Here is a 12,769-nt window from a genome sequence, read left to right on the forward strand (position 1 = left end):
ATAATGCCTACATCGCAAAGGTGAGTGGTATTTTTTAATTATTGAAGTGATTTTACTTATAGATAACCTATCAAATCATATTAAATCCCTCCCTCCTATAATATTCAAAGTAGCTACATAAATGTGTTACTTGTTGTTTGAAGTAGGTGTAGAAGTTACCTAACTTATAAAAAATCTTTATTTTAGAAATCAAGCAGTTCCAACAAAAACATGCCTACTATTAACATTGAGGTATCTCGCTACTGGATCCTACTTAAGAAGTGCGGCTGATTTTTGTGGAGTCAGTCCACCAACAGCAAGCCGTATCGTTAAGAAGGTGACTGTGGCTATTGCTCAATTACGCCCATTGATAATAAAGTTCCCTGACAACTTAAGCACACTTCAAGATGGTTTTTATGAAATCGCAAGATTCCCCAGGGTAATAGGGGCTTTAGATTGTACTCATGTTACAATAAAGTCACCTGGTACGTTTTATTTTTTGTCATGCCAATGAAGAAAACGTTAACTTGATAATCATTAAAATATTAAAATGTAATCCTTATATACTTTTCATTTCAGGTGGCAATTCAGCTGAAAATTATAGGAACAGAAAGTCAAACTTCTCAATTAATGTTCAGGTTGTTTGTGACAGCCAATTAAAATGCTTGGATATTGTAGCAAGATGGCCAGGATCTGTTCATGATCAAACAATTTTTAATAATTCATTTTTGAAACACAGATTTGAAAGTGGACAATTTAGAGATGGCTTACTTCTCGGTGACAGTGGATATGAGTTAAAGCAATATCTTTTGACACCCTTTCTGAACCCATCATCCCCGGCAGAAAATTTATATAATGAGTCACACATTCGAACAAGGAATACTATTGAAAGATGTTTTGGTGTGTGCAAGAATAGGTTTCCTGTGCTTAGGCGACAGATAACGTTAAAATTAGCTCGTGTACAAGCTATAATAGTTGCCTGCTTTGTATTGCATAATATTGCAATTAATATTAATGAAAGAAACTTTGGGGAAAACTACAACTCAACTGATACACAGACTCTGGAAGAAATTGCAGCACAGAGCCCTGAGCTGAATTATGATCCTAGAAATAGACTGGTGCAAGAATATTTTTTACCATTACTAAATAATAATAGATCCTAAATAAAACAAACAATTTATTCATTTAAAATTCTTTACTAATTTTAATTTATACTCTTCTTCTATCCATTTGCGCTCCTTTTCTTTAAACTCTGCCTCCTTCTTGCGTTCACTTTCTTCAAATTCCCACACCTTCTTTTTTTCACTTATTTCTGCTTCCAAAAAATCTCTTTGGAGCTGAACTAGTTCCAGCTTAGCTTGAGTCAGCTCATCAAAAAGTGTTTTTTTTGGTGTATTAGCTGTAAATAAAACAATAGTGAAATTAGGTTGAGAAAGAAATTGTAATTTTTTATATAATATTAAGTATGTTACAATTCTATTAATATGTCATACCAATCAGTGCAGGATGTTTTCTTGATTTTAAATTTCTTCTGCTCGTGACATCCCATTTTTTATTGGCAGAAGTAGTTGGAGTTATGACACATTTCCCATTTGGAGTTTCATGCAAAGCTTTGTCTGAAATAAAAATTAAGTATATATTAATTTTAAATGTGTTTACTTTTATAGAAGAGAACTCATAATATGTTTTATTTATGTTATTTAACCAGTGAGAGGTAGACCTTAACTTATATGACTGCTGTTGCTGTTAATTTAATTATTCCTATTACTTGAAGAATATAAAAGGTTTCAATTAATGAAAATTATCAAAAATAATATCAACACATACTTACCATTTACATTGTCTACTTTTATTATATTTGTTTCTTCTGGAACTGTTTCTGCATTAGTAGTGAGTGGCAATGGTTCAAACTCATTTGTAACAAATAGTACAACTTCTGTAAAAAAGTACAGCAATAATTATTAGCAATCAAGTTAATGGGAAATAAATAATGATTTAACTTTTATTGTGCGACACAGCAGGCAAATTTATTTCTTTTGCAATTATGTATGTTTATTTTTATGATAGGTACGTACATGACCTGATAGGTAGTATAATGGATACTTACGGTTTTGAGTAGCCTCACTTTCTACAACCTCAGTTGTATCCATTTGTGATGGTGGAATTGTATGGATGGAGGTAACATCAATTCTGTCTGTAAGAAAGCATTTATATTTTATTTAAATAGGTATGACTAATCATTTACAATAAACCACTTTTGATTTCAAATAGATCGCACCGGTAAAGACGGTCACGTTCCCTAGTGCTTTTTTAAACAAGTGAACAAGGTTACCTACCTTCTTGAGTTTGTGGCAATATTATATCGGAGTCGTAAATACTGTCCAAGCCATCGGTGCTTAAAGTTATCATGGCTTTAATCTGTTCTTCCACATTATCGAGTGGAGGAGCAATGTTCTTACCACCTCCGGTACGGTAAAGTTCAGAGTGACATGCAGCTGACTTTTTCCTGACTGTACGTTTCAAGCCCTCATATTTGACCTTTAATGTTTTGGTCGATCTGAATATGCCTCCAGATCGAGCATTAAATTCGTTTTGAATGCTTTCCCAAGCGGCTTCTTTCTTTTTCCACGTCGAACCATCACTTTGTTTATTCTCCAGCACAGCTTGGTATTTTTGTACAAGAGAGACTAAAATATCTCTCTCATGTAAAGAAAAATTTGCACTTCTATCTCTTTTAACTTTATTCATTATAATTAAATAGGTAAGTACTTAATATAATAACTTAACAAATTAAAATCACACGCGTCACAGAGCAAGTAATATAGGACACGCGTATTTCCAACCCTACAGGCAATCCACAACAATTAACAATATCAAATAACAAATTTATATGACAGCTGCAATAGTGCAATGACGTTTGACGAGTGACATTGACGTAATATTGAACGAATGTGACGTACGATTTGTTCCGTTACTCATTTAACCAGTAAGTTGTTACTCGGAGCTTATGTTTCGTTTGTGAAATTGACAAAAGATACTCGTAACCTTTACTTGCTGATTAACGTTAATTAAGAAGTAACTAATCAACGCTTTACTTGGAGATGGTGAACGAGGCCCTTAGACACATAAAACTGAAAGAATAGAATAAATTCGATCGCTCTGGCGGGTCACGAGTGGCCGAGTTGGTCAGGCATCCGCCCCGGAATGCGCGAAAGGACGCGGGTTCGAGTCCCGCCTAGTGATCGAATTTTTTCTATTCTTTATAAATTTATAATAACTAAGTCTGTGTAAAGAAGAACCCCTTTCCTTCTACATATTTTAAATTGCTCTATTAGTGGCAGATACAACAAAGGTTAATTTCCAAATATACCTACTACGTATAAAGATCAATCATCAATCGAAGCATCATAATTAAATTTACATCTCAACTAAACTCGAACACTCTTTTCAAACTCAAACATTTATTCATTCAATTAGACTTCTTCTAGAAGCATTTTTAAATTGACATATTATACCTTTATACCAAATAGGTACATCTAATCTATTACCAACGAATTTCCTAACAATTTCACAGATACCCTCACTACATCCCATAAACAAAACCTCTACCTACCTATCTATAACGACAGCCAACAGCTGATCGATTCGGAACACAATACCTCACCACTCCCCCCCTCCCCTTCGTCCGTACGAACGTCGGCACATCACAAAGGGGGTATCAATCCATCGTCTGGCATCGCACCATCAATTTGTAACCGCAATCTAACGTCTTGCAAGGTATTTCCCGATGTGTGCTCGATTTGAGCTGTTTGCATGATATTTGAGGCATTCAGAATGTTACGAACATTGTAGGATATTGTAATGTATGTGGTTTAGAATAGAACTGTTATTACAACAACATTGATATTAATGTAAATCATTTTACTAGTGACAAACGATTGTTTACTTTTGCAAAGTTTTTCTGACTAGAGTAATTTCATTGTTCAGATATAAGGAACCTTTCTATTGCCCGATATTCACACACACATACATACACACACGCACACACAGCATAATACTCAGGTCAGTTCAGGTCACGGTTGCTACCGAGAATACCTACATCGGTTTAAGCATAAAGATTCTCCAGAGTGCCCCACCTGCGGACAAGACGAAAATGCAGAACATGTTTTCTTTATATGTCCAGCATACAAAGAAGCCCGGGACACCTGGGAAACAACAATGGGAACAAAAGTATGTCCTGAGAACATAATCGGAGTGATGTTGTCAAACAAAGAATCATGGGAAGCAACGAGCGCTTATGCAACGGAGGTTCTGAAAGACTTACGAAAGAAAGAACGGATGCGAAAAGTGTGACGGCATAGAACATTAGTGAGAAAAGCAGCAATGCTATACGTCCCCCCGCGAAGTAAAGCCTAACGGCCATCCCGCGGGGATATGGATGGGAGAAAGAGGGTTGTTTTAGTCGGTATGGACCATGAGACCATGATCGAGACCGACATACCAGGTCGCAGATCTTGACCTGAGATACTTAACAGTATTTTTTCCCTCTATAATAAAAAAAAAAAAAACACAGCATAATACTTGATTCACTGCAAATATTTCTCTTTTTTATTACAGCGTACGTAAAAAATTAAAAAAACTTCTTCTCTAATTCGAATGACAAATTACTAAGAAACGTTTTATTGTCCTCCACAATAGTAGCAATAACTATTTAGTAATCCGTTATTTCACTGTAGGATATACTTTATACATGTAGAAAGAACATGGGCAGATAGACAAATATTCTAGTAAAGAATGATAACATATCTTCGAAACACTGTATCAATTTATTATTTACCTCCCTTCACTAGGCTTACTTACAGATGTTCCAGCGTATAAATATCTAGACATACACAATTTCTAGATTCAAAATGGCAGCTCAATAAATATTCAACGTATGGGCACCTACGAGTACATCTTGTAGAAAATTGGCGAAATACGATTCCTTACCGCGTTTTGGCAAGTTTTCTAATCCATTCAACGTCGATACGATAGTGCTGGCCGACACCTACTTATCCTTTATAGGGCTGCCACAAAAATATATCTCCTTATTTATTATTTATTTTACCTAGTATTGTATAACTCTAATACCTCTTAAAATCAGTATTTTAAAAATGTTGAAAATTAAATTGCCATTTCTGATGCACATGGTATAAAAAACAATAGTGGTGGTGCTGCTGAAAACCGTGAATTTTGACATTACCATATTTATTTTCAACATTAAATCTGCACCAAGTCAGATCGTACCCTGTTTCTTTCAGTTTTCCAATCCATTAGATTAATAGAGTTGGGAAAAAATTGTCTTTACATTTGAACACGCTGATTTATAAGCAATTCAATTAGGTACATCAAATACAATATCACATAACTGTAATATCTGTAAAACATATTACAAACGTTTCAATACTAAATATAGTTTCGATAGCTTCCTCCAAGTTACCTTCTACCCTAAGTATTGGCAGCCCTAAATTTAGTATCACTACAAAGCGCCAAGAGCGTATTTCGGAATAGTGACTCCTGTTATCCGATTCCATCTCACTGCGAGATGTTTTCTATTTCACTCTGGGATTTTTATTTATTTGCTCGCCTCTTTCCGATGTTGCACTTTAGGTGGTGATAAATATAGCATCGAATAAATGCGTTTTCAAAGCATTGCATGATATGATACGATATTTCAATGTTCTAGAAAGAATACAACTTTTATTAAAGGTTTTTGGCAACCGAATTGGGGATAATAAAGTGATCGTTTTAAAGGGAAATAAACTTAGATCTACAAAATATTCATATTATTATTGATTCGTCGATGATACCCATAATATGTTAAAAACTATTCTATAGCATGACAATCTACAATGAAAACAATTCACTAGTTTATCCCACCGTTATCCTTCATTTAATAGTAATATTAAGACCGCCGATTCAATATTTACAAGGCAAAACCACCATTATACAAGTTTAATATAAATTCTCTAAGTTGACAACCCTAAATCTCGAATCATCACACCGCTCGAGGCGTTCCCGAAAAACATTCGACTCTTGTTATCAGATAGATTCCTTACCGCGCAATTTCGTCCATTTAGAGCAAGATTTTTGTACGCTTCAACAAGTTATTTTTCCGTTTTCAGTTTTCAAACACTCTCAGCTAAGGGCAGGCATTCATTTCTTTTTATTTAAAACCCTAATAAACAAATTGATCGTGTATTAACGAAATGTTACATAGAACGGTGAAGCAATAAATGCGCTTTTAATAATTCAAAATTAACGTAACATTTACATTTAGATACTTGTAGTATAAATAAAATCAGCACTTAACATTGACATTCATTGTTCATTTAACAAGCCCGTAATTTAATCAAACGTTATAAATAAAAAAAAAAATAATAATAATAATAATAAATGCTACTAATATTAAAAACGAGAAAGTTTATAAGAATATTTAGATGTTTCTTATTCTTTCAGTAAATAATAATGAAAAAATTAAATTGGAAACTGAGTTTGGTTTAGCACATAGGCTACCCGAGAACTACGCAAATATATTAGACTAGCTGATCCCCGCGGTTTCACCCGCATTGCTCCGCTCCTGTTGGTTTTAGCGTGATGATATAACCTATAAACCTTCATCGATAATTGGGCTATCTAACACCGAAATATTTTTTTCAAATCAGACAAGTAGTTTCTGAGATTACTGCGTTCAAACAAACAAACTCTTCATCTTTATAATATTAGTATAGATTACAGTATCTTAATAAATTCGCAATTATTGATAAAATATAGCATTAAATTTTTCTCCAAAACACATCAACAAATTCATATCAACTAAATACACCACTCGTAACACAAATATTTCTACAAACATAATTCTAAAAACTCAAAGTCGACACCCCTAACTTCGGGAACGCCTCGAGCGCTCCCGAAATATTGACTCCACAGCCCTGTTATCAGATTCCTTGCGACAAGATGTCTTCCATTTGAGCTGAATTTTATTTATTGGCAAAGGTATTGAACCAAATATATGTTTGGTTTATTATATGGTTTCCGATTTGAGTATATTTATTGAGTACTAGCTTTCCACCCGCGGCATCGCCCGAGCAGTCAAAGAAAAACCCTTATAAATCCCGTTCCCGTAGGATTTCCGGGATAAAACCTATCCTATGTCCTTTCTCGGGTATCAAACTATCTCAGTACCAAATTTCATGCAAATTGGTTGAGTAGTTAAGGTGTGATTGAGTAACAGACAGACAGGCAGAGTTAGTTTCACATTTATAATATTAGTATGGATTTTAGTTCATATATAAGTGTTACGTAATTTTAAATTCTCGTCTCATCTTTCTTGATTATATTTTATTCATCAACTCAACTTTTTTCATCATTCAATCTTTGTTCATCAAAGTTATTATGTAATAGGAAGGGCTTTTAAATTATATATTTAATTCATGTCCCATCTTCGTTACTTAATATTAGATGTGCGAATTTACGAGTTTTGTAAGTTTCTGAAAATTTTCCAATATTATTACTTCGTCAAGTGAAATGAAATGAAATGAAATGAAATGAAATGTTAAATAAATACTTCTGTTAGTACCTTCTAAAAACAATTTTTCTTGTAATTACAACCGCAGATAGTTGAGATGTCAGAAAAAGGGTTTTAGGCAATTAACGCAAAAAAGTCTCGTCATTACGTTTCTAAGTTGAAGAAGAATATTTTCTCATCAGCAAGTTAATAGCAAGGTATTTTCGTTATTCACTTTTAACCTATCGGACATAAATATTTCACATATTTTTCATCATCATCATCATCATCATCATCAGCCCTTATACGTTCCCACTGCTGGGACACGGGCCTCCTATGAGGGTACAGGCCATAATCCACCACGCTGGCCAAGTGCGGGTTGGCGGATGACACATGTCGTCGAACTTTTTTAATTCTTCGACATGTCGGTTTCCTCACGATGTTTTCCTTCACCGTTCGAGCAGTGGTGATGTTACAACATGCGCAGATAAATTGAAAAATCAATTTATTTCGCCTGGTCTCGAACCACGGACTTATCGATTCGAAGTCCGAGGTCTCACCACTGAGCCACCACTGCTCTTCATATTTTTCAGTTTACTATTAATTATTTTACTATCAGGTGATCAGTATTAAATCTTTATACTAATCACTATCAAAGAAAATTCAGACGGGAAATGCAGCTTGTTTTTGTCATCATTTTATACTAGTTTCTTGCACCGGCTCCGCTCGAGTTGAATCGAGATTTATGTATATCAAAATTAAAATTTTTATGAAAATTAGGAATTACATGTTTTTTTTAATTTCTGCTCGTGAAAAATTTTCGAAAGTTAAGGTAAGTTTTGCGTTTTGCATTTCAAATAAAGCTTACAAACAAACAATTATATCTTCTTTAGTATACATATTATTTCGTGTACATTTATAATATCAGCATTGGCGTAGATTTCTCCAGCAATTTGTATGTATAAAGCGTAGGGTAGTTATTTTTTATGGCCAATATAATATATCAACGTCCAAGTAACAAATAGCATAATATTTTATTCTTGACCCTGTTATGTGATATACTTGTATCATAGTATGATGAGAACGAGTAAGTAAACGCCTGGAGACGGCCTACTTGTTTTCTTTATACTATGCTCGTGAAAATTATTCAGCATAGGCTTAATATTAGTTCTGTTTTCTGTCAAACCCCTTGCTAATACAATATCACTGACCTTTATTTTACGAAGATTGTACTACATACCTACACCTATCACTATTGCCTATATACACTAATTACTAGTTCCTATTTATAACAATTACTTACGTACACTGAGACAAAAAATATCAATGAAACAATACATTTCCATAATCTTACAAAACCACACTCCCACATCTAGACAATAAATACCATTTGTTGAATAATGCTCTACATTCAGACGTGGGTATGAAGAATGGCCTCTGCGGTGATATCCATCGTTGAGCAATATCTATACATACTATACTATAATATCTATACTTAATATTATAAAGCTGAAGAGTTTGTTTGTTTGAACGCGCTAATCTCAGGAACTACTCGTCTGATTTGAAAAAATCTTTCATTGTTATATAGCCCATTTATCGAGGAAGGCTTATAGGCGCTATATAATCACGCTAAGACCAACAGGAGCGGAGAAATACGGATAAAACCGCGGGGCACAGTTAGTTCTTATATATTTTCTTGTTATCTTACAAAACAGTAGTCGAATATGTGGCCAATAAATACCATTTGTTGAATAATGCTCTACATTCAGACGTGGGTATGAAGAATGGCCTCTGCGGTGATATCCATTGTTGAGCAATATCGTAAATATTAGTTAACCTTTAGCCGAGTATCAGTTTTCATTTCGTATAATCCTACCAGAGAAAAATAATATATTTAATACTCTATATTTTAAAGTTAAGAAATTTTAAAGGAACACACAATTCACTAGTTTTACTGTAAATGTGTGTTTGTTTGTTTGTTTGAACGCGCTAATCTCAGGAACTACTCGTCCGATTTGAAAAAATCTTTCAGTGTTATATAGCCCATTTATCGAGGAAGGCTATAAGCTATATATCATCACGTTAAAACCAAGCACAGCTAGTCTTAAATAAAATAAAAACAAAACTCAACATACAATAACAAACTGTAATAGACCATTCTTCACATTTTATGTGCGCACTTGGAAAACTTTTGGCGTGCTACATTGCACTTGGAATATATTATTAAGAGTCTATGTATGGATAAGTTTACTTTATGTTAGAACAACTTACATAATATTATATTTTTATTACGTAACTGCTTAAAGAGGGCCATATTGTTCAAGTTTTTTTATGGATGTATATTTCTTTGGCACGCTCTGTAGTTTTCGTATATTTGGTAGATTTTAGTAGAGATTATAGTAAATTTTGAATTCTATCCCATGTGAAAAGGTATGAAGTTAAATTAAGTAGCTTAAACAATTATTATTTACTAGCGGTCCGCCCCGGCTTCGCCCGTGGTACATGTTTACGTTTTCTCTCCATAAGAACCATCCTCGTACTTCAAGGAATATAATAAAAAAAGAATTATCGAAATCGGTTCAGCCGTTCTCGAGTTATGCGCTTACCAACACATTTTGCGATTCATTTTTATATTATAGATTATTATATCAATTTAGATTTTAGAGTGTGACTCAATTAGTTTCTGTATATGATCATTCTGTTGGCGAAAAGAGGATTCGTTATTCCTATTCAAACTTATTATTTCTATAACATAATTAAATAAAATCTTATCGACCAAGCTAAGAACGTTGAAACATAGTTTATGAGCTTTTTCTTCTCAAATTTTGGTTGACTAACTTTTAATATTGGTTATGCTCGCCTTCAGACATCTATGGGTATGAAATAGAGCGGCCTAATAGATTTTAAGGCGAACGCAGCCAGGGCGTGTAGCAACTAGCTAGTATAATAAAAATCTTGTTATGAACAGACATACAAATTCCAACCAATTCTGCGTCCATTTTATTATTCGTTGGCACACATCCCCCCTCCCTGGACTGGTTCCAAGGATAACAGCAATACGTTAGCGAGGATTTAGGATTTTAGTGTTCATTCGCTGCTAAGATCTGGGTCGATCTTACGATATAAATGTGTGTGTGTGTGTGATGAATTCCCAATGTTGTATGGACGCCGTAATCGTGTTGTTGTGTGCAACATAAAAATAAACCGAGACAATAAAGTTACTAATATTAAAGGATAAATTTTTGTGGTAAATTCGCATACAAATAATATAAACACGGATATAAAACACGTTTTAGTAAGCGTTGTTATGTGTAAAAATAAAAAAAAGTGAAGTGAGAGTGAAGGCAGGACAACGGCTAGTCCGAATAAACGCGAAAGTTTGAAATAATATACAAACGTATGTTCGTTACTCTTTCACGCAACAACAGATGAATAGACCTCTATGAAAGAGTGTTTGCTTTAAAAAAGAACATAGACTGCTTATTATTCTCTACCAATTACCTTGCAATAAAAGCCGCGGGATCAGACTAGTAGCCAATAATGTCTGCATACAATTAGGTACAATCCCACCTCGTTAGTCGTTCGTTACCCATACAATAACGCGAGCGAGGTCACGGGGTTAGCTAGAGTGCAATTTCCTACCCCTTTTCACCGACGCCTCACCTCCATTTCCCTTCGTGAACTTCCGTTGTGAAGACATCTAGAGCTTAGCTATGGAGAATTTTTATGTAATACGATACGATATCGTGACGATATATTTATAGATTTATTTAAACTAATATAACAAAAGATTCGTTTTTAGTTTGTTACTAATTGATATAGACACATTTTAAATGTATCGTAACGGATTTTACGAATTATTTCTCGTATATTATAAAGTTTATATTTCAATAGTGAACGACTGTTTTATAGTAAAGCATAGCATATTAGTTATGTTTAGAGGAAAGAAGAGATAAAAAAATACTGTAATTTTTGTTTAAATTATGAAATCATATCAACCAGTAGTGAACTGAGTAGGATTATGCTAGTAATTAACTTGCAAGTGGAAATGGTTTGTTTGTATTGCAAATGTAATCATTAGGAGCAACAAATCTACGGAAAAAGCCTTGTGTATATGCTTTTTTGTGTTCGTATATGCGTAATGCTTTTTTGAGAATTGAATTTGGAACAACTAATCGTTTTTTTCCGTTTTTCCATCGATCGTCGAGGCGCACAGACTCTAGGCATCGCCATATGGTGGACGTTCCATATGTACCCGAACAAAGCGGTTCGGATCGACATTCTTCATTCGACTGGAACATGCTTCCTGAGTCTGTGGTCCCTGACGAGTACAATATCGAGGTCTTCAAGAGGAGAGTGAACATGTACATTCTAGGGCAGCGCGCTCCATCTTAGGCCACATCTCAGCTTACCATCAGGCGAGATCGTGGCCAAGCGCTCCCCTATTGTACGGTAAAAAAAAAAAACTAATCGATCGGAAAATAGTTGTTTCCATTTTATTCACACTTATCGTTTTCATTGTCATACGATACGAATGTCGTCATGTCGTATCGTATATTATAAAAGCATTAGCTGTGGATTTTAATACGTTTTATATGAGGGGGAAACAATATCCAATGAGTGTAGGTACGCAACTATTCAGAAAGTTGGAAGTATTTTTTAATCTTCGTGTATTTTTCTTGGGCATTATAACATTAAAACGGCTTTTTTCATATCAATTTTATCTTCTCGTTACTTACATGTGATAAAAATTGATATAATGTAGTAAACTACACTAAAAAAAAGCTTCCTAATAAAAAATTATGGACCAATCGCAATTTAAACAAATAGTTATCTGTACTGATAAAATTACTCAGTCAGTAGTAATTTTCTTGGATACTAGCTTTCCGCCCGCGGCTTCGCCTGCGCAGTCAAAGAAAAACCCGCATAGTTCCCGTTCCCGTGGGATTTCCGGGATAAAACCTATCCTATGTCCCGAGGTAAAAAGTAGCCTATGTCCTTTCTCGGGTATCAAAATATCTCTATACCAAATTTTATGCAAATTGGTTCAGTAGTTAAGGCGTGATTGAGTAACAGACAGACAGACAGAGTTACTTTCGCATTTATAATATAAGTATGGATTTATATATTTTTTTTTATGAAATGCACTTAATCTACAAGTGCTCTGCATTTCTATTAAAGAAACAAATGTTACAGTTTTGTATGTGAATAAATCGCGCTTTAAACCCGCAACATACGGCCCCT

At 34.3% G+C, this 12,769-nt stretch overlaps 2 protein-coding genes across 6 annotated transcripts in view; both read right to left on the reverse strand.

Moving 5' to 3' along the window:
- The window catches only part of LOC123703696 (heterogeneous nuclear ribonucleoprotein L), a 332,552-nt gene that overhangs the window by 28,468 nt on the left and 291,315 nt on the right, over positions 1-12,769 (reverse strand). The gene's annotated exons all lie outside the window — the stretch shown is intronic.
- Positions 1,144-2,214, reverse strand: LOC123703710. The gene is made up of 4 exons (XM_045651802.1): positions 2,087-2,214; positions 1,811-1,915; positions 1,473-1,595; positions 1,144-1,378 (listed from the first exon to the last, which is right to left on the reverse strand). The coding sequence occupies exons 1-4, from the start codon at positions 2,127-2,129 to the stop codon at positions 1,161-1,163; spliced, it is 489 nt and encodes a 162-aa protein (XP_045507758.1). The 5' UTR covers positions 2,130-2,214; the 3' UTR covers positions 1,144-1,160.

The sequence above is a fragment of the Colias croceus genome, chromosome 27, assembly GCF_905220415.1.
Source record: "Colias croceus chromosome 27, ilColCroc2.1".
Taxonomy (NCBI): Eukaryota; Metazoa; Arthropoda; class Insecta; order Lepidoptera; family Pieridae; genus Colias; species Colias croceus.

Coding starts and splice junctions, on each gene's coding strand:
- LOC123703710 (XM_045651802.1), bottom strand. CDS start 2,129: ATGGATACAACTGAGGTTGTAGAAAGTGAGGCTACTCAAAACC. Junction 1,596..1,810: donor AAAAGTAGACAATGTAAATG/GTAAGTATGTGT, acceptor TTTTTATTTCAG/ACAAAGCTTTGCATGAAACT. Junction 1,379..1,472: donor AAAACATCCTGCACTGATTG/GTATGACATATT, acceptor TTTTATTTACAG/CTAATACACCAAAAAAAACA.